Here is a 22,952-nt window from a genome sequence, read left to right as displayed (position 1 = left end):
TTAAGCAACAAATATTTATAATATCGACTGATGGAATGTACTATTGAGGCATGAAAAGGGAACACAGGCCGGACTGGTCTACAAATGTATTTTAGCTTACCTCGGTCGAGTCATTGACCTAGGCTACGCTGCATTGAGTTTGTATTACAAGTGTTATAGAGATAAATTATACATTTGCATAGACTGGATAGTCTGTAATTAATAGCAGTCATGGTGTCATCATCACAGTGCAATAACAATGATGGTGCAATTACAGTGTATAACTGTGTAACAGCAACATAATAACAGTGTATGTAACACTGTAACAAGTATTTGTACTTTGTAACTCCCCATCTCTGCTCACAAGGCCTTGTCTGATTTTGGGGAGTTAAACAAAAACATAGGCTCCACCTCATAGACCAGACAGACAGTTCACGAACCTGAAATTCAATACCTAAAGTTCTATGTTGACAAAAAAATCTTTGCTCGCTTTCTGACCTCATTTTCCTACAGTTTTAACGGCGTCAACGAATTCGTAAGTAGTCTGTTTCCTGCAAAAGTTTGATATAATTCTTAGCAATGACAGAACTGCAGTAACGGCCACGGCCAGTTGGGTTTGTTGTCAACATAAAATTTCGCGAATTCAATAAATACAATAGAAAAATGTTCGGACTGAATGCCCTGCACATCATGGTGGCTTTCACGTCAGTTTGGTGGGGTAAGTAAAGTACGCCATTTTTTGTCCTTTTACTTTTCCTTATTTCCTTTTGTTCGAAAAATAACATTTTACAAATTGCTTAGAAGGAGTAGGCTATATTATGATAGGTTAACTTCATGCTGCTTACGTGTACAACACCCCTCCCCCCACCGCCAACCTTGTCGCATTGAATGAGTGGCAACTCATAAACATTCTGCTCTGCACAGCATTAGTAGAAGAGGCCTTGGAAGCGAAAGCTGTCATGACTTATGTTATGACATCTTACGTTTTGATTGAAAATAAATGGGTTGGTAGCCTGCGACATTTGTTTTTTGTCGCAAACTTGATCTAAAAAGTACACTGCTTAAGCAAGGTATAATATTGTGAATTCTAAACTTTAATTTTTTCACTGCCAGCATCGGATTCTGCATCATCAGCAAGATTTGACTCTGGTTTAACAAAAGCAGGGGACATACCTGTCACTACACCACTGGGGAATCCTACCACAAATCCATCCTACACTATACAGACAGAAGCATTTCTGAAAACGCAAATTAAGCCATCTACAGCCACCTCATCAGGTATTGGAGAAGAAAAAGATTTTCCTAAAAATACTAAAATACAAAGTAGCGGGGGGTGAAGGGGGGATATCAAACCATAGCTAATGTAAACATTTTAATATTTTGTGTTTAAGTATGAAAAGAAAAAAACAGGTGCATCATATTTGCAGCTGATCTTTCCTGACAGGCATTGCTTTGGTAACAACTATCCATCCCAGTGCACCCTCCAGATTTGATGCGGGCAGCTTCCTGGGAGGGATGATGCTGGCCCTCATCCTCACACTGGCCATCGCACTTGGATACAAACTGGCGTGCACCAAGCAGGATGTACGCTACCGTACCCTGTAAGTGGACTAACCTCTTCTCCGTAACGATGTCATTCATCATCATATACTCAAATGTACTGCTCTGTGTTGTCCTTTCAGGAGGGAGGAGCATGAGGCTATCATATAGCTTACATCCTGGGACAGTAGGCGACCTACAGATTATGGCATTTAATGAAATTAGCCACTGATCTGGAAGGTTATTTGGTGAAATGTATATTTTGTGATATAGATTATTCATGATAAAGCGTCACATGTCACATGTATTATTCGATTTTTTGTCTCTAAAGTGACTAATAAATAATTTTGAATACAATAAACGCATCTTTATTTGAGACGAGTTTGATTATACAAATAATGTATCTTTGTTGTGAGCTGCTGTTAGGTCAAGCAGTGTGTAGAATGTCACAAGACAACAATAACAAAGTATATACTTTATTTCAGGCCAATTTAAAAGTATTATATAAAGAGATATAATGTAACAGAATGTATGGTTCTAAAATACATGCACATATGTATCTATCAAAAATTAACAGATCATCAATGCTGAATATAAAGTCATTTCATGTGCATTTAGAAATATCTAAATACCAATCCTTTAACTTGTGTGATTAGTTCTACTTCTACAAAGACAGTAAACAGCTACAATATTCAGACAATAACACGCTAACTAAGCATAGAATCATGGTTTCTGTGACGAATACATCATTTATAGTTAAAATTCTGTAGTCGTGCAATATAAGCACTGTAGTGTACTGTACCACCATCTTTAAAAAGTCACTTTAGTTGCATTGTTCACACACCAACACTGTTTGTCCATCTTTAGCCACCAGCAACATACTTGATGCAAGATAAATATAATCTGAGTGGAAAAGTCTTAACCAGAATCAGTTGTCAATTCCCACGATAACACAAATCTGTCTCCAATCTGTACATTTGTTCTGTAAAGTTGACACTGCATCTATGCAGTTAACATCAACTGACAATGCATTCAATGTCACAAGTCACTTGATGTTACTGGGTAAAAAAAAAACATCTAGAGAAGGCTGTAAATTGCTGATCCGCTATATACACATTTTGATAGTGTACTCATACTGTAAACATCTAATAATGCACATATTCTGATGAGGAAGAAAAAGCAACTATTAGGATTTAAATGTACTTATCTTTTGCTGTAGTGTCCTCTAGATCCAAACAAATGTAAACAACATGTGACACAACAAGCACTCTGGAAGAACCATACTATTTCTGTTCTACAACTCACCGTGTTAGTCAGTCAATACCACCATCACATCTACAAATGAGCTCTCTTAGCTAGATTTACTCACGTCTCCATCAAAAAACTTAAATTCAACTGTACATCATTTTCTCATTAGCTTATACATTTAGGCTTACACAAGTTAACAAATCAAATCATTTTGTCTGTTGTTCCAAAAGGGAGATGATACATGAGAGAATCATGACAAAAACAAACATACAACAACAACAAAAACTCTTTGGAATCTGTCACAACAATTCCTGACTGAAATCATAGCTGATTGTTTTTGATCTTTTTTACATACAGTCTGTGTAACTCACCATTTACCAATCAAACCCTGGCTAACTTCTACTCTACTTCTCTAACCCTCATATCACCCTCCTCTGACCAGCTAAAACATGTCCTAACCATCATCTGTGAGCAGCCTCTTCCTTTCAGCACAGCACAGAATGGCACAGGCCAGCAAGATACATCCGTTTGACATGTTACATGCAATGTCACTCATTCCCTGTTGTTTAAACTTCTTATGGATCCAAGTGCATTTGTTTGTTTGTTTTTTGTTTCTTATTTTGGTTCATTTTGAAGCATATTATAGCACAACAGGGATACAACGCGATATATATGGGTACAATAGTACTAAAGTCATATAGAACTGTTTATGTGGAAACAAAGCTTGTCGTTTGTAAATCGGAAAATTCCCTCTCGGTGAATAAAATCTGTTGCTGTGATGTGCTGAAAGGTGACCCTGTTAAAATGTATAAATCCACCTAAAAACAAGTATCAGCAAATAAGCAGTCTGATCTATAACACATGTAATAACCTAACATACAATATTCTTTAGAGATAAAACAAGACAGAATCAGCCTCAAATAAGTCTGAAATACAAATGAGCTGAGGTTCATTACAAAAAAGTTCTGTCAGTTCCATTATAATATGTTTTATAAAACAGAAATATACTTTTGATTATTGATCATTAGTGTAGGTAATGGAGAGTGTGGTTGGGTTTCACGATGCAGTGTCTTCTCTACTGCTTCATGCTGCAGTACAGAAACTTGGTAATGCTTTGCTTCGCTCCTCTCTCAAAAAATACAACTGAAGGCACTTGATTTGACAAAGGATTAACTTAGACTCGCTGGCACAGCCAAGCAGTTATGTAGGTCCCCCAGGCTCCAGCCTCCACCGCAATCCCCCCAAGAGACAGCACGTCCTCACTGGGTCTCATGTCACCTTAATTCCAAATCAGTATTGTTCTATTCACTTCACATACATCATTTTTGGTTTCTCAGGCTCCGAAAAAAGAAAGAAGGTCTTAAGTGTAAAAGGCCAAAGTTAAAATGTTGTTTTTTTTTTGCTAGAAGCAATAGTCTCAAACACAGTATTGCTGCTTAACACTGTACTTCAAAACAATGAGGCACCAGAGGCTCCAGATGATGGAGTTCCTGTCTGAAAAGTACATGCACATGCCCAGCTCATCTATGGAAGGGGGGTAGAGGCACCCAAGATGGATTGTATGGACAGCCATGTGAAAGATTTGGGGACCCTTGAATAATTGTCTGTTCATGGGCCAGCCTTGAAGACACAGACAAATAAAAGAGATATAAGAAGTAAACTAGCAACAACAAAAAACGACAGAAGAGAAGGACCGCTGACTCGACAGAGTTTGGCCTCGTATGGCGAAACAGAGAGAGAGAGATGTCTGGAAAAGGGCTGCTGAAAAGTCTTAGAAGCATCAGGCATCCTTCACAGGTTGGAGAGAAGGCAGCTGATCAGAGCGTCATAGAGTGAGGACAGTGGCTTTCTCTATAACCATGTGAGGAAGCTCTCCTTGTCAATCTTGGTGGCTGCCAGCACAGACTCCATGTCATTGAGAATGTCGGAGCTTAGGGCCTCCTGCAGGCTTGGCATCAGCTCCTCACCCTCCACCACCATGCTCTCGCTCTCCAGGGTTCCCAGGTCGACGTCTGTGCCCGGAATGGCATCAAGGTAGTCTGGGAAACGGCTTGTCTGCGATGCCAAAGAGGCTGGAAGAGAGTCTCCTGAAAACCAAAGAGACATGAGTATTAATAACCATTCGACCTGTGTGTGTCTGAATCACTGAATGGTTCGTGTGTTCTCACCTGTGTCCATCTCATCAACACTGTTGAGGAAGTCGTCAGGAGTGCGAGGGACACTGTAGCTGCTCATGCTCAGCCCGCTGTCTGTGCTTTCATCTCTGGAGTGGTAGGTCCCGCTGAACACATAAGACACAGACATGCAAAACATGGGTCAGAACAATGGCACACTAGTAACAAATACTGAGAAAAGGGTCAAAGTGAAATCCCCAGTGAATCTGTAGAAACATCTCCAATTGGAACTAAACTGTATTCCAATTCTAGTTCATATTTCAATGAGAGTGCAGGCTACTAACATAAGGCCTCTCACTGCATGATAACTTGTTTAGAGATTCAGAAGAAACAATATCTCACTACAAAATCCTCTACGCTCACTACAACCCCCCCCCCACACACACACACACACACACACGCGCACACACACACACACACAGTGGAAGTAACGGATAAATGCAGGGACATATTGAGAGAGGAAGAGAGAGAGAGCTTTGACAATCCTATACTAATTAGCAGAGAGAAATGTGTAGGCAGAGTATGGCAGTGGCGGTATGAATGAGACCATTGTGAGCGGAGAGGAGGGGGAGAGGACGGGAGGGAGGGAAAACAGGGGAAGAGCTGGGTGCAGTAGAGAGTAGGGGAGGGGCCCCCAGACTGGCCTGTCTACTGACTGGCCCACATGTTCTCACGGGCTGCTTGCTATTCCGCTCGGCCCCCAGCTCATCCACTTATTGCAAGGCACTGAGCTGTGCCACTAGGCGCACCACACCCCAGGCATCTATGGTGTGTTAACCGTGGCATGCAATACGTTTAATATACTGTATGTCCACAAGAGTGAGAGCTACACCACTTGTCCAGCAGAGGTCAACATTGTGCAACCACTTCCAGCAGTCTATTGGTCTGCATGACTCATACCCATGAGAAGACTGTTAAGCCTAAAGACAGGCCTTTGTTTACTACTTGTGTAACTCAGGCAGTTCCCACCAGGGCTAAAACTCCCTCCACTGCCAGGCACACACACTCCCTCTGACAGGACACACAGTTACTAGCTAAACAAAAGCCCATAATAAACATGGAGATTTCCATTAACAGGCTCCTAAACACTGTCTTTGTTGTTTACTATTGCACGTTTGGATGTTGTTATTACAATTGGTAGTGAAAGGCATCATCATCTATTTACAATAGAAATGTAAAATAAAACTCACCTGTTGAGAAATGGGTCAGTACTGTTAGCCGTCATGGTTCTGGCTTCCTGGGCCATCCCAGGCGAGGACACAGGGTTGGGGGGGCCTCCGTCCTGGTCCATGCTGGTCGGAGGCTGGTTCCTCAGAGCCAGCTCCTGTAGACACAAACATACACGCTCCATGTTAGTTAACATTACTGAGACATTCCCTTGATCCTACACACTGAAGACAATGTGAGTTCCCTAAACACATGACCTCCTTGTGCGCCGAAGCATCCTGCTGGTCTGAGTTCGCTGTGTGATATCCACCGCATTGGTTATTGTATACAAAGTAAAGTCTAGGGATTATGAAAGACCAGATCAGATGGCTCGACCCTCTCTACCATCATGCTGAGTTTCCAGCTCCGTCAACAGATACTACTGAAGCACATGGCATTTTTCTATAAACACACTATTTGGGCACAGATAAACCCCATACCTGTGGCACTTTTTGGTAAACAATGTACTTCTGCTTGGCTGTCCATCAAATGGAACATTCCAGACAAACCACACCAGTGCTACTGTATGAACTCCAAAGGTGTCTGGTGTGACACAACAGTGAATACAAAAGTATTGACTTCTCTGTGAGATGTGGTGAAGTGAGGTGTTTATTGTGTTTTGTGGGTTGAGCAACAGACAAGGCCCAGCCCAGCATCACAAGCACAAAAGTCAGCTATCTGGTTTTGATTTGAAGAAGGATTATGAAAGTTGATCACTGTAACCATCCTTTATGGTTTTACAGCCCTGTCTGCACGCATGACTGATCAAAAATCAGCACAGAATCGTCATATTATTGATTTATATTATTGATGTCACAGATCACACTGTGTGGTAAGTTTGGGCAGGACAGATGATGCATTACTAACCTGTTATTTCACAAGACAGTTCAAAGTAGAGCCAACACCTCGCCTGGCTGCAGATCACCCTTTGACTAATGATGACTAATACCAGGACTCCCTGCCTTGTACCCTCATCAAAGAAAATAAAGAGTTACCCTTCCCTCAAATGTTCTTATCAATAGAAGTGACAGAACAGTCCGCACGATCAATATGAACAATTCACACCTGTGAAGGCTCTTGGCGGTTTGAAAGGATCAATATGTTGATTCTGTCTAGTAGATATCCTATCTCCTAACCATGTCTGTTTATTTTGGTTTCCTGCAGGAGGGCCTGTTGCAGGAGACTCAAAAGTATGTTTACATTCCTTAAGAGGGGCAGCTAAGGTGGCCTTTTCCCTTCCCCCAAACCCCTCTTTAACTCTCAAACTCTCTCCCCATAAAACACCCCTACATACTACTTTCAGCAGGCACAGACAAGCAGACTCCCATACTCCACATGCTCACACGTGCATGTGCACACAGTGTACACACTCAGCTCCATCTTCGCAATCTCATCTCGGTGAACTTCCTACTTACTGACGTTGTTCCACAATACAGTAGTTAATGATATAGCAAACAAAGCTAACAGGAAACCAGGTTTATGGTTATGAAGCTGTTTCTTTAGCTCTGGCCCAGCCTTCTGTAAACTGGCCAGCTCACTATCACAACACTGTGGGTGGGACTGTGACACACCAACAGAGGAAGGAAGTGTCACATGACTACATATGACTCACTTCACCTCAGTGCAAGGTAGTGTGGCATTGATCAAGACTTGCTGAATGAGGGGATAGGGCTTATTAGCCAGGAGGCAGACAAATCTGGCAGCTCATGTTTTAATTGCTCTGGCAGATAGGACTGGCCACGTTCCCATTCAAATTGATTTCCCTCTGACCAGAATATGGTTGAGCCAATCACAATTGTTTATCAGATATGGGGAAGGTTTAAAATGCTGACTGCACAGAGGAGAGCTGTTGAGGCCTTTTTGTAAACAACCAAGATGACGTTGCGTTGCTCTGTTTGGTTCTATCAAATTATTTCCCATTTCAGAGGCATTTTGGCCTGCGCTCGTTGTCCCTTGGAAATGAAAAATGAACTAAGAGGTTCCGTTTACGAATTAGTATGGCGATACCAGGCTAAGGGCTTTTGTCCCATCACAACATCATGTATAGATGTTTGTGGCCTGAGCTGAGGACTACTGACCTGGGGCCTCTGGCGAAGCAGCTCCTGCTGTTTCAATCTCAGCCTCTCCTTCTCCATCTGCAGAAGCCTCATCTGGCTATTACCTCCCATGACTCCAGTCTGGGGGCTGGTAGGCAGCGGGCCGCCCTGCTTCACTGGGGCACTCTGGGTGATACGCTGAGGGTTTAGAGCTGCCGGGAAGGAAACAGAAAAGGATAGGTTTGAAATGACGCCATTCATTTTCATTATCAGTACCACAGGAAAAAAGATCCAACATTTCCATAGAATAAATTAAAGTGACCTGTAGACAGAATGTTTGCTGAATGCGGTAGACAGAGAATAGGGTCAACCTCCATGTGTTTAGCACAAAGCCAGTGAAGCAGGTTGTATAGGTGACGGAAATCCCAAGAGATGTATTTCGCAATGCCTCTGAATCATTCCTGTAAGACTTGCTCTCCTTCTACTTCCTGATGATAACAGGCTTTTTAAGTTTCAGAATTATTCATTACAGATGGGTTTCTTTTTCTTCAAAACGCCTACACAGTTTTCTCTGGTAGATGAATCGTTTATACTATAGGTGATTTGTTTTAGAAGCCAACAGGAGCATTTCACATGCATTGATTTAGATTAGAGTAACAGCTGTAAGTGCCTACAATTCGCACAGTGACATCTTCAACTTAACTCATGCCCGTTAGTCATGTTGGTTTTCTAGACACTGAAGATTGCGTTTGGTTTCTGCAAGCTTTCAAGCGAATGTATAAACCTTAAGCACTGACAATTAACAAATATCAGTTTCAACAATTGTGTTTAGGCCATTGCTGTACTTTGCAGCTGATGTCATGAAAGATCTTATTCTCTTTCAGCTCTTCATAGTTTGGCCAATACACATGTAAAACTCCAAGACTCTATATATGCAAAACAGCCACGCATTTTATCACCACTGAGAAAAAGGAACAAATGTTCTTGACCACAAGAGGTGTTCCTGTAATGGAGCCTTTGAGGATCACTGTTTACTTATGTGCTTGAGGCACCAATGAAAACAAAGCCTTGACAGGGGCGCAATTTTCATGCAGTGCTGCATTTCTCTTACGGTGTTATGCCCACCCCGGCTCTGCTCATCACCATTCAATCACTGTCTGTTTACACTATCTGAGAGGCTGAATGAGCCACGGCTCAGGGCTCACCCTGGGAAGCTGCAGAGCCCCAGACCCAGCCCTGCCTCCCGGCTCCACCTCCCACCTCCCACACTGCTGCACAGACCACCCCTCCCCCACACGCAGCCCAGCCCTGACAGATTGTACTTCTCTCTCTCTATTCCCTTATCTACTCCTGATACAAAGTCTTTGTGGCTAGATCTGTGTCCATTATCAGGGCACCATTAGCACCTCCCAGGGCAAAGCTGGTGCACATAGACCACTTCACCCATGGTTGATTTGTCAGGAGCAAAGCAACAAGTCAAAGCAACGTGAGGAGAGGAAACGATCGCCTGATCAGTCACCACACTAGACCCCAGAACATGTCAACAGACACAGCAGCTTTCCTTTGAGCCACCATTTAAATGCGGGTCACGGGCTTCTTTATGGACTCAACAAATTCCAATGTTGCAGGATATACACTAACAAGGAGCGGGGGAAACATTGGCAGGGGATTCCATCATGGTGAAAATGGGAAAGCAGGACTCATTCACCTTGAGGTGAATGAGTGGGCTACAGAGCCTGGGTGGAGCTGTGGAGGGCTGGCCTGGGGCCTGAGGCTGTGGGTGGTGGGGCAGATAATGTTTATGATAAGGGACAGGTTAATGCCGTCTGCCTTTTGTCCTCTTCACGCTCCTCTGCAGCACGACAAGCTTGCACCAGAGCCCTTATCACAGCATCCCATTGATGGGCAGGGCTCTTTGAGCAAGAGATCTCCCTCCCAAAGAAGGTAGAGTTGAGGGAGTGCCTCCTGTGGGAAGTGCCCTATAAATGACCAGCGCACAGCACCTTTGAAGCCTGGGTCAATATTTGTCTGGTGTTGATTTAACAAGTTAAAAAAGGCTCTTACGGGGGTGTTGCATTTCCAGCCTAGAGATAAGCCCAAGTGGGAAGACATTGAGCTAGGAAGAGATACAAGGGCTCTTTAATATCTTACATCAGAAAAGGCTATTAAATACATCCTAACACTGGCTGAGATAAAAAAAAAAAAATACAGGTCTACCTTGAAGCGTATAGTCTACACTATAGGGACTAAGAACAAGTTGACCACCAACAGTGTAGGCCAGACACATCTGGAAATGAGTTTAGTGTCTACATTCAAGAGGGTTTCTGGGTTTTCAGAAACCCTCTTGAATACATTGCATTTTTATATTCTTATAAACTAATATGTAAATACAAAATGCTAAATGTGTTTGACATTTTCCCATGTGATCTATGGAAAGTGCTGTCAAGCTGCCACACTGCTGGCCCACAACCCCACTGGAAACGATGAGCACTTCGCAAGAGTGACATCATTAAGCGCCTGGCAATAAGGTGCCAACCTCATTGGTAAAGTGCTATGATAGCAACAGCAGCACATGACTGATAGCTCACGGTGGAACAGAGATTGGCATTGAGGCTTTAGCACAACATATAAAAAGACGGAGAAACAAAGCATGTGTGTTTTAGGCTCTGTGAGTATTTTCTCCTTGCTGTTCTTCCAGAGGATGTGTGAAAAACAACATGAGGGTTCTAGTATACTCTCATAGGCCAGCCCCCTTTTGAACTCAGCCCCAGTGCACCCATGGCTTGTTTGCTGCTCACCACCTCCTCGGATCTTAAAGGGAACGCATGCTTATCCCGTCGGCATTTTTCATCTGTTCCTCCCTTTCTTTTCTGCCCCTTTATCCTTGCCTCTCCCTGCCCCCACCTCCCCTCTCACACTGGAGTTCTTTGACTGAAAAGGTCTGGAACAGATTAAGAGCTGGACCACAGAATAAAGAGGCCTGGCACAGACTCAAGTCTGTCTGGAGCTAAGGCAGGATGGGGCTGCGCCTGCACTGGGCCTCACGCAGGGGAAAGCCAGCCGGCAACAGCCCTCAGTTAAAGGCACTCTGGAGCTTTTCTTCTCAGAGCTCAAATTAGCCCCCATTATCAAAGCAGCTGGCTTATGATTTGAGAACCACATAGCAGCAGTGCAGAGCTTTCTGAATCTGGACAGCCCAATCCCATACATAAACAAGAACTTGAAAGGAGGAGCATTTAAAATCCAGTATCTGGATGCGTTTCTGTCAAATGGTTGCCAAACTTAACATTTCTAATTGAGTTGTCTGAAATGTACAGTACTTAGTAGTTTTCCAAAGTAATCAAAAATTCTGTACTAGATAACTTGATGCATGCTCATGTTTACTTGAAAAAAATATAAATAAATCTGAGGTCAAAAAAGTGTGGTTTTAAAATGACTAGTCTTGGAGAATGAACACTTGTTAAGGTAAAAGCCTGTTGGCTGTGGCACAGAATGAGTTAACCCTGTTGCTCCTCTCAGTCTCTCTTGCTCCCTCTCTTCCTCTCTTTCCCCCCTTTCATTACGTCTCTGATTCAGGGGCCCACCAGGCTTGTGCGTTCAAGACTTATAAATCTTCAAAGAGCTTAACCCATCTGAGCCGACTCCCCTCCCCAGTTTCCCTGCTCCTCCCTCTCTCCTCCTCTCTCAGTAAGTCTGTTTTTCAGCCTCAGAGTTGGGCACGCACGTACTTGCACAGAAACTGCTCTCTAAAGTGTCTGTCAGTGGTTCTGTAACAATATTGCTAAATTTAAACAAAATAACAGACTGTGCGCTTGTTCACACAAGTTGCCTTTATGAGCAATGTGAGCTTCCCTGGGGAGCAACTCGGTAATGAAGGGATGGCACCTCAAGCGTAAATGAGTCCCAGTGACATAGGCAGGAGCCTTCATCTCTGTAAGCCTTCATGGCACACAAAGAGATTAGCTCATTCCCATGGCCAAAAGGAACTCTGACCACATGTACCTGTGCCTATCACCAATTCACCATCACCAACACTGCATAAGTAAACTGTGAAACATTAACTCTACCTTTCCGCCTGCCTGGGGGATTAATAGCCAGCTCAGCTGTTGCTAAAACCCTAAAATGGTGAACAAAAGGTTGAATGCTGTTTTATGTTTCTTCCTCTCCCTCTGACTTGGTTAAGCCATGTCTGTAGTATCACTAGGATAAGGGGACGTTGAAATGTGGTTTTAATGAAGTAATGGTCCAACTAGTCACTGCAGAACCATGCTGTGGAGTGAAATGAAGTGTGAATTATCACTGAGCTAAGCTCTGTAAGGGGAAAAGGGCACTTAAGTGAATTCAACAGTATCGCCAAGTCGTTTCTTTGAACCATCTTATCTGCAACAACCACAATAATTTCATTTCAGTCGCATTAAATATGCTAATGCTGTGGTGTAAAAAATAACAGAAAAAAGTTACGAACATTCAAGTACAATTATTGTCCATTGTTCTCCATTCTTCCATAAGGAGATTATTTAGAAAAAATAAAATAAATAACTGTTGTAGAGCTCACCAAAGCGTGGGTCGAGTCTTGGGTCCAACCAAGAGGTGGTTTTGTTCTTGTGGTTGATGTAGTATATCTCGCCCTCTGAGGTAATGGCCTGTTCCCAGCCATCAGGGAGAGGACCTGAGGGAGAACAGGCCAAGTTATGCTTTGGAGCCACTATACCAAACTTGCATACACACTCACTGCACATGAGAGTGGTACTGTGTTGAAATAGACTGGCAGTGAAACTGAACAGATTACCAAGTTGTAAACAAAACTATATATGGATGAGTATGCTGACACTCAACCACCATAGTGTAGGGTAGCAATGACCTTGTCTTCTTTTATACATGTACACGTGAATAGAGTTATAATACTGTTACAACTACTGAAGGAAGTTGAAACAAATAAGAGAAAAAAAAGACTGTACTGCCAAGCAGCTCCACAAACATGTTGGACAGGACTAGTCAAGTTTTCTCTACCTTCAACCTTACCTGGGGCAAATTCCACACAGGTTGTACTGAGGCAGCTCTTGTTGGTGTACATGTGGATATTTGTGTACATGTCTACACTCAGTTTGGGAGCTTAATTTGTATTTAGTCTGGGATTTTGAGTTTGATGTAACACATTAAAAGAGTACCAAGAGTAAGTATTTCAAGATTGGTACTGACCGGTGGCTGGGCTCATAATGTTCTGTTGCTGTACTGGCACAGGGCTGGCAGGCGCGGCCTGGTTCATCTGGAGAAGGGCTTTGCGAGGGTCCAGCCAGGTGGTGGACTGGTCAAGGTGACTTCAGTAACAAAGAAAGAGAGAGCAACAACATGTAATGAAATGTAGAAATGTATCTGTGGAAATAATGAAGTGCAAATTACTTTCTAATAGGATAAATCAAATGACATGATAATCTTTTAATTATCCACCAGAAGTGGCAAATAAACCTTTGTTAGGGAGTAACCCGAACAACATTCAGTAAACTGCATTGCACACTAAGGAGGCAATGATTGAATGCAATGCAACCAACTTCAGACACTGTTGCTCCATCTATTATGGCTTGTCTTTCCCTGAGGGGGCGGGTGGGGGGACTGGGTTGCCACATTGTCTTGCGTGCTGTGAAGGCATTGATAATTAGTGCTTTGTTGGTACTTGTTGCTTGATTAAGATGGAAAGCTAATACAGGAAACCCTCCTCTCCCGAGCAGGACCCTCTCTATTCAGGGGGGTCAGTCCCAGGGCTCAACACAGGGGGTCTTTTTTCCTGGAAGCGGCTCGGACACAGTGGAGTGTCAGGGGCTTTAACAATCTGGCGCCACATTTACAAAGCTTTCACCTTCTTGACAAAAGCACAGACTGAGCTACGACCCAAAACCCCACTATTCATTTGTTTTGTTTTTTTACTATCCATTTAAGAAACCCTTCCTTTCATGCAAATGGCTGGGATACTCAAGACATAATAATGCAAGGACAAAACACAACAATCATTGAATGATTCAAATAAGCATGGCCTAACCATCATTATACATATACTTATTCACATTATTTATTTATTGTATAATTTTGCAATTGAAATGTTAATCCCTATTCAGTATGCAACTTTTGGGTTCCATCATCACATTCTGGAGAGAGTCAAAAGTACTCCACCCTATTCTAACTCAGCCAATACAATGTTAATTTAATCCAAAAGTGCCATTAGCACAGATATGTCAGCAGCTGGAGTGAAGTGTGAGATCCAGAGTTTCTCTTGGCCTCTGAGGTAATCCCTGCCTGCCTGTCTGCTCTCTGTCCCAGCACAGAGAGAGAGAGAAGCCTGACTCAGCACTTCTCCCATTCCCCACACACAAAGCCACCCATTTTCAAGCCCCCTCTTGTTTATGCTTTGGTGATCAAAGGAGCTGCCAAATCCCCCCATCAACCCCACCCCCAAACTTCACACACACACACAGACAAACACACACACACACACACACACACACACAACAAACTGAGCAAAATAGCTCCAACTCTGCTCAGACGTGAGGGGCCCCTTGAGAAGGGTCACAGGGGGTTGGGAGAGAGGACTATCAAAAAAAGAGAAAAAGAGAGAGAGACAGAGAGAGATGGAAGGGGGGGGGCAGCAACTACGGAAACAATCCCTCAGAGCTCTATTGGCTGTATGAGTTGCTGTGGTCCTGTTACATTCAATGTGCCCCCTCCTCCCTGCTCTGCCTTCTCCTCCCTGCTCTGGAAACTATGACATTTTCTGGCGAGGGGAGGGGAGAGAGGGCTGAGAGAAGGGTGCGGGGCGAGAGAGAAGGAGGGTTTAATATAAATGTCAGGCCTATATGTCCCGTAAAGCTCATTTAGAACAGGTATCTTGCTATTGGACAGGTAAAGGATAACAGAACTGGGAGTATTTCAAAGCTCACTGTAAGAGTCTAGAGCAGTATTAACAATTACATATTTTTATTAACAGGGAAAATAGCAGTAAGCCTCTTTGTAAAATTGGGTTCGTTCTGAAGAACCCTATCCTCGCAACAACCCTACACACAACACTGTCCACTGCTCCAAAATATGTGACCCGTTCAGCTTGATAAGGAGAAGTATTTCTGATATCATAAATTGGTTGTCCAAGCTTTCAGTAAAATGCACTGAAGTCACAGACCATATGGTAGTGGATCTCTGGGGGCATTCAGGGAACTGGTGAATGAGTTACCAGGGGCTAGTCATCCATCACTAGACTTCACATGTGAAAAATCATCCATTCACACATTACGACGAAGAGAAAAATGATGTTATGCTTAATTCACAGCACTCCCTGTTGACAAACATGATCAAGTCATGGCCAAGGTCACAGTACCTATTGGGCTAGGTGAACACCACCAGCTGTGAGGTTTTCCTGAAGTATGCCGAGGCCTGCTCCTTGATTTGGCTCTTGTATATGCCCTTAGAGTCAAAACAGCTTGTCTCCTGTCTGTCCTCTCTTACTCTTTATCTCAATCCCCCAGGCAGTGTTCTGGCTACTCAGTAAACTAGTACTGGGTCAGTTGGAGACTTAACTCTCTCAAAAACACTGGGAGCTAACTGTAATCCCTGTCATTAGCTCTTTCAGCAGACACTGCACAGCAAATGCCAGAGTGGCGCAACCAGTGAAGGCACAGCTTCCGGTGCAGGCTCCAGGATGCTGATCCATGACCAAGCCGGATCCGGTGCCTGGGGCTTGGCTTATACATTTCCACTCCAGCTGTCAACGTGGTGGGGCTGAGGGCTAGCAAAGAACCCTGTGGGCTCTGAATCCACCCAAGCCCTCGACATCTCTTTGATTGATGGCCCAATTATCAGGGTAGTGTTTATTGTCGCAGAGTTATTTATAATGTCACATGCTGAAGGTGGCTATGCTCTTTTGGACTCTACACATCAGGACATAACTTAACTAAACTTAATTGATTAGCTACAGTGTGTATTTAACTCATTTGCTATTGTGTTGTAATGACTAAACCTGAATTAAGTAATTTTTTTTTATCAATCACTCCTATATATATATATTTCTCATCACATATGAACCTGCAGTGAGACTACTTTTCTTCATATGGTGTCAACTTCAAATACACTCCACGGACAGAAGTTAGCAATGGCGCTAACTGAGGCTTTCCAATCCCCATCATGGGAGCAAGGCAGTGTGATTGTAGATCTACTTGACTGGGTGTCTGTGTAGGCCAGGCCAGGCTATGACTGTAAAGTTTTCTGAGGGAGGTCAGATATATTGAGTGCTTTCAGATGAAGATCGCCACCTCCACCCTGGCTGGCCTCAAATGCCTGGCTGCTTCTCTATCAGCAGGACATCATCAAGAGAGATTATTGGGCCAAGCTCTGTGACCCTATTGTGGATTCAAGCTTTTCTTTGAAAGATTTACTCATATCGCCCCACTCACTAACGAAGCAATTAATTGACAAAAATCCTGGACTAGTCAGTATGTCACAAGGGATTTATGGCTCTAGTAAGATGCTTGATAGACGGACTTCTTGAAGAATATTTACCACTTTTTTACTGCACCTAGAATGGAGAAATGCATGTGTGAAATGCATTCATCCCTAATTTATCATTATTCAGAGCAGGACAGGACGTGCTGTCCCTAACGGCATACCAGTAAGCACAAAATCTATGAGTCGACTTCTCCAGAAGGAAGACCAAATACATCAAGATGACTTTGTGACAATTGAGGCATTGATGTCTGAAGAAAAGGTTTCATTGGTCAACACTGACATGGCTTTCACACAGTCCCATATGTGTACTGAGCTGTTAAACAGGAAGAGGTTTGCCTGTGTGTGGTCAATAAACCAAAAGTTTGACAAACACAAAGTTGCTCCAAATGAAGGCTTTACACAGACCCACAGCATAGTTCACCCAACGTGATTTCTAAAATACTCTGCCCACTGTTTAAAATAGCTGCAAAAAGAAAATCCAATTAGCATTTTCACAAGTTGAAGAGTTATGCAAAGCATAAGAAGCTTATACTGAAGTGTGATATTATGGCAACAGACATGTAGAAGGCAACAGAACAGTCACAGTAACAGATGGTTGCATTTATATGACTGATTCAATTTCTAAATGATGATAGTTAGACTGAGCACATTTGGTTCAACAGAAAGATATTATGCTATTCCACTATTTTACACAACTGTGCCAAAAGGACAGATCTTAAAACCCAGTCCAGATAGACGAATACTTCAGTTTGTTGCATTAATTCGTTCTGAACAACTTGATAAAGTGTTTAAACATTGTTCAATAAATTGAACTAAAAAGATAATTGTGTTTACATGGGTTGAAACACAGTTGATGCTTGAATGTCAATCAAATAATGAAATACCTTGCGCAGTCCTTGCAGGTCTACAAAAACTCTGGACAAAAGGCTAACTGTCTGTGTGCATATGCTCCCAATAAAACATGATTTGCTGACTGGCCGAGTGTCCATATGGTTGTTGTTGTAGAAGGTAGAAATCAAGACACCTCAATTTGGAACAGGAAAAATGTGTTTGTCAATTTACAATATAACTGCACTGTAAAAAAAGAAAAGAAACATTAGGAAAAAAGAGAACCTGAGTCTATAAGTTTAACGTTAATCCTAAATTAAATTAAGGCCGCTTTCATGTAGTGTAGCAAGAAGTTAAAGAAGTGACCATTTCCAGACCACCCCTAAGAGTGAAAGTTTAAAAGGTGAAAAGAATCAGAAGCAGAAAAATAATCAGCGCCATAGTTAGCAGTGTGGTAACAATAGTCTTCTTATGAACACCATTGTCTAAAGACTGTTCACAGCCTGATCTAAAAGTCTGCGGGAAAACGGAACAAGTGGCTTCAATCAAAAAGCAACACCCTGGCCTCCAGGTCACACAACAGACACGCCCCCTAAAGCTTCTCTATGTTTAGTCTGGCTTCCCATAGAGTGAAAACCAATGAAAGCTGCATTTAATAAGCCAGCGGAAGCACTGATTAGCCCCTCTATTTCACTGGTGCATCTAAATTAGAAACCTTCATTAGTTTATGACCCAGCCCTCAAAACTAGCCCTGCCCCCATCCCGGCAACAAACAGGGTGACCCTCCCCCTCACCCTGCTGTTATAAATCAAAGGCCACAGCAAACTGCTGGAAGAAAGAGGAGGAAAGGTCAACAGAGCATGTTGACATTTTCCCAATCCTCTCCTTGCTCAGGGTTTTTAATGAAACCACCCAGACAAACTGGGAAAGAGAGGCAGGAGATTGCTCCCACCCCCACCACTATCTTCATTCAGCAAAACAACTGCTCCAAACTAACGGGACCGTCATTGATTTGGAATTGGAGTCCAATCAATAAATAACACACCAGTTCTCAAATTCAATTTCTATAAAACAAAGTAAAGGAGAAATCGTGCCCCCTTCCACTCCAATCTTGAAACTTGGTCTCAACCATTTGTCTATTTTGGGATTGCTCACATGAGGATGGCCCGGCCTAAGGTCTGAATAAAGCTCACTGTTTCTCTGCTGGGACAAAGGAAGGGCCAGAGCTTCTCTTCCAGTCATCTCCACATGGCTGCCATTGAACTCCATTGACACAAAAGCACCATCATCGCAGCGTCATGACTCTATTCATACTAAAACGGAAACTTGTTTGAAAGGCAGTGGGACAGCAGCAACTACAGTGCTGTGAGTCACCAAACTGTATACACAGCTTCAAGGGCCCTATCTTGGAAAGGATTCCCAATGACTCATGCAAGACTAGATCTGAACGTTCATTCCTTAATTATGTTGATATATGACTAAAGGTGAATGTGTAGTGGAGGACATAGCACTGGTCACGAAATGAAATACAAACCCTTGCTTCCTGCCTCTTTGCCTTGCTCTGCCCTTCTCTCTTTCTCACTCACTCTCTCCCTCTGTCTCTCTCCCCTTCTCTTTCTCTCTTCTGTACCGCTCCTCCTGGGTCAGACAACCCTTGTTTATAAATAGGAGCTTTTCCCCAGCAGCGCTGCTGAGGTCGCTTTTCATTTCAGATCGAGTTTCTGCACTTTGATCTGTGGCAAATAGAGGATGTTTTCTGGGGGTGCCTCACATGCACACCAGCATGGACCTCCACAGAAGGAGGAACTTTAGATTGGATCTTTACCAGTAATTGGGAAAATGATCGTAATGAACATGGAAGGTGTATACTAGAGAAAGTAATTATCTCTGCATAGACTGTATTGTATGGACATCAGGTCCACCAAGTATAGGCCTAACAATGTTTTAGATTATGTGAAGAACATTCTGAATCTGAATCAATAGTTTGTCAGTCATGGCATCAACCCAAATTAAGAAACTGTGAGTATGAGGCAATATTCTCAACATTAAGGAAGTAATTATGAGTCACAAACTGAGATTGAGGAAGTTGTTGACAAACTATATCAGCTTCCTGTGGGAAATTCAAACACTAACATAGTCGATAAGAACAAATTGAATAAAGAACCATCATTCCAAGGCTAAAGGAGGAAAACTGTGGGAAGAGGTTTGTGCACTCGTTTGTGCAGCCCATGAAGACCATGTACTGTGATAATCAATGCCTACACAACAAAGCAGGATTGACATGTTTATGAGTCTTGAGCCACTGTTTCCAAATGGATGTTTCTCATTGCCTTATATTTTACATTCAATTCCCTGTCTGTCTCTAGTTTCATAAGATGGAGTCAGTTTTCAAACATTCTACAAGTCTGTGTAGCATTCTCTCTCTCACTAGCTTGTATTCTGTCCTACCCCCAACCCTGTTGTACAACTTCAGGAGAAATACCCTAAATTGTCCAGATGTGCTCCAGATGTGAGACGCTTAAACATCTGGTTCTGAAAGCTTTCTTTTCATCCACCTAAATTTGGGTTATCATGTTTGTCCAGACCAAGATGGTCAGAAAGTTATTTTTCAGAAAACTAAAGACAAAGACTACAAAATAAAGAAATAAAAAATGCAGTGGGGTTGGATTCCATTTCTAGATTAAACAGAAAACACACAATGTGACATTGATTCTACAAAGAAATAAAGAAACTTAATATATCTTTAAAAATATATTATAACTTTCTATAACTGACTGGCAGATAGTCTGTTATGCCCCTCGTCCCTAGTACAACAAGTATCTCCTACGTTTACTTTGGCTCACTGAAGTAGAAGAGATTCACTGATTGGAAGATGAGTTTTGCAGACCTGATGGTCCTTTTCAGTCTGGGGCAGCTACAGTGGTCCATTGTTTCCTCTGAAACTTGAGCTCAAGAAACAGACACCAAATACACCAATAATGTACTCAGCTCTAGATGGGCAGTTTACACAATAGGGAAGAATTCTGTTTGCAGGGGTCAGGGGAAACTATGACCTGTAATTAGTGTATAACTATTGTCATTTAATACCGTAATAGAGCACCTTTGAAGATCCTACACTAAATCATCTTTGGTTGTTATTTTTAAAAGCATGTTTATCTTTTCCTGAAACACAAAGTGAATGAAAAGCATAATTGCTTGTTCATACAAACAAAATGTGGACGATTGGGTGTCAAGTGACAGCACACTTACTTGAGGAAGTATCTCTGTCCTGAGGCTGTCTTTGCCATTTCCCACCCGGGGGGCAGGGGCACGTCATCAGGGATCTCATATGAGGACTGGCGGAGATGCTGAGGGGGGGCCCCTGCAGGGGCCATGCTGGCAAGGGAGCCAGAGGGGACTGCTCCAAGCTGCAGGGAGGCAGGGGACGAGTGGGCACGGACATGCTGGGGGGTGAGAGTGCCTGCAGTGCCTGCGTCTGTGCTAGCCTGGAGTTAAATGGAGGAACATAGAAAAACAGGGGACGAGACAGATAGAAAGGGGGGGGGGGGGGGGGGGGGGGGGCAGAAAGAGAAAGGGGGGGGGGGCAGAAAGAGTGAGCGAGAAGACTTAACATGGGTCAGAATCTCAGAAAATAAGTATATTTCAAATGTATTTGACAGGATCAACCGAATATAAAAATGTATTTATGGTTCATAAGGTATTTTGCCTCATGATCTAGGTTCCATTTATAAGTTAAATCACTATAAAGACTACATGCAATTAAATATGGAAACATATTTGTATTTGTAATGAAGTTTTAAAACAGGACGTGAGTAGGAGCCATGTACTGACTGCAACTAAATTACTGGAAATCATCATGGACGTCCCGGGACGTCCCGGGAGCTCATAGGCCGACTCCGACACGTCGGTGCTATTGTGATACTGCGCATGCGCAGAGTTTAGGCTACTCAGCGAATGATAACTAGTTTAGAAAGTTACTAAAGGTAGGCTTAATAATGCATATGAAAACTAAGTTTGTTAAAAAATGCTAGGCTAACTTAAACCTTAATACATATCCCCATTAGAGGCAGTCAATTCCTCAATCTTGCATAAACTCCAAAGTTAAATAATCATATTAATCATATACATCTTTAGACAGAGAAATTAAAGGGGTGAGATTTTGGTTTGGGGGATTTTGGGGGTTGACGAAGGCCTACAGATGTAACAGATTGAAGTAGCCTGCCTGTCAATTTATAGAACTTTTTCAACTCTCCCTTATAAGGCTACCATTGTGTGACGGTTTAAATAGGCTTTCACTACAACATTGACATACTGTTCTGCAATGAATTACATATTTTTATGGATTTAGGAATCAGGGACTATCATATAAACTTCGTATAAAAGTTTTGAATGCAACTGTGTGTGTTACATTTTAAGTTGTTGTCCAAGTTGGGTATTGTTGTTCAATTGTGCGAGGGTTAGGCTACTTACTTGTCTGGAATGAGACTTGGGCTCCGGTGGTTTAAAAAAGGAGTCTGGCAGCTTCCTCATCCTCATAGGTACAGAAGGGGGTACGATTGTATTTTTCGGGTTCATCACGGCGTTGAAAAGTGCCTCCAAATCTGTTTCAGAATCCCCCCGGACATGGACGATTTGGTGGCCCGCAGGCGGATTGTGCTGGCTCGGATCCATTATCCCAATAAATTTATGAAAAATGTTGTGTCCGAAAAAAGTTACAACAAAACAAAGTAGGCCCTAGTATAGGCTAAGAACCCCTAAATTTCACGGACTTCCAAACTGTAAATCTTGACCAAGTTAATCCAGGTGACTCAAAAATGTAATTAGTTGTGTAGTCTTGTAGGCTTCTTATGTAGGTTAAAGTTATCTTCAACAATATTATGTTAGCTATCGTAATCTCCAGTAAAAGAAAACTTCTTTCTGCTGTTTCCAAAGGCCACGCTTGCACACATAACAACGCGCATATCTACACCACTCTGGAAGTGTATTTCTCCACACAAAAAACATACAGCTACAAGAGATTTCCAGTTAAAAACTCAAATAGGCTAGTAGTACCAACTGCAAACAACTACTGACGGGCCCGCAGCATTTTACCCAAAGAAGAACGAGTGACAGCGCGCATTGCAAATCACTGCCCTTTCACTGTTCTCAAGTTGAGCCTGACTTCGTTCTAAACTTCGGGCAGGACATCAAACTTTATGACTCATGTGATCCTGCCTCACTAGAGGCGGAGCTTATCATTAATTGGGACAAGAACCTTGTGGGAAGCTAGCTTCATAATAACACTATTCTGTCCAGTTAAAACTTGAATTGATGTTGATTTGTTTTGATTAAATCCACAGACTACATTTAATATTCTAACATAGGCTGGCTGCCAACACATTTTATGTTTGCTGGATCAATTGGTTTGAATTATTTTTTACTAAATTTAGATTGGCAAATATTTTGACATTATTTCTTA

At 42.5% G+C, this 22,952-nt stretch overlaps 2 protein-coding genes across 3 annotated transcripts; one reads left to right on the top strand and one right to left on the bottom strand.

Moving 5' to 3' along the window:
• Window positions 1–425: 425 nt before the first annotated feature.
• On the top strand, window positions 426–1,879 carry tmem123 (transmembrane protein 123). 2 transcript variants are annotated; one of them, XM_084674569.1, is made up of 5 exons: window positions 496–514; window positions 639–697; window positions 1,093–1,257; window positions 1,424–1,580; window positions 1,662–1,879. In XM_084674569.1, exons 2-5 carry the CDS (start codon window positions 643–645, stop codon window positions 1,687–1,689), a joined length of 405 nt encoding a protein of 134 aa, XP_084530695.1. In that variant the 5' UTR covers window positions 496–514; window positions 639–642; the 3' UTR covers window positions 1,690–1,879. The 2 variants fall into 2 exon arrangements, with proteins under 2 accessions (XP_084530694.1, XP_084530695.1); XM_084674568.1 differs by having other exon boundaries at window positions 426–697.
• Window positions 1,880–1,978: 99 nt separating this feature from the next.
• Window positions 1,979–22,653, bottom strand: yap1 (Yes1 associated transcriptional regulator). The gene is made up of 8 exons (XM_084674567.1): window positions 21,965–22,653; window positions 20,744–20,979; window positions 13,382–13,500; window positions 12,738–12,851; window positions 8,225–8,394; window positions 6,131–6,264; window positions 4,935–5,047; window positions 1,979–4,853 (listed from the first exon to the last, which is right to left on the bottom strand). The coding sequence occupies exons 1-8, from the start codon at window positions 22,163–22,165 to the stop codon at window positions 4,618–4,620; spliced, it is 1,323 nt and encodes a 440-aa protein (XP_084530693.1). The 5' UTR covers window positions 22,166–22,653; the 3' UTR covers window positions 1,979–4,617.
• Between the last annotated feature and the right edge of the window lie 299 nt (window positions 22,654–22,952).

The sequence above is a fragment of the Hypomesus nipponensis genome, chromosome 15 (genome assembly GCF_054491055.1).
Source record: "Hypomesus nipponensis isolate SF chromosome 15, ASM5449105v1, whole genome shotgun sequence".
NCBI lineage: Eukaryota > Metazoa > Chordata > Actinopteri > Osmeriformes > Osmeridae > Hypomesus > Hypomesus nipponensis.
This window is presented reverse-complemented; position numbering and strand designations above follow the sequence as displayed.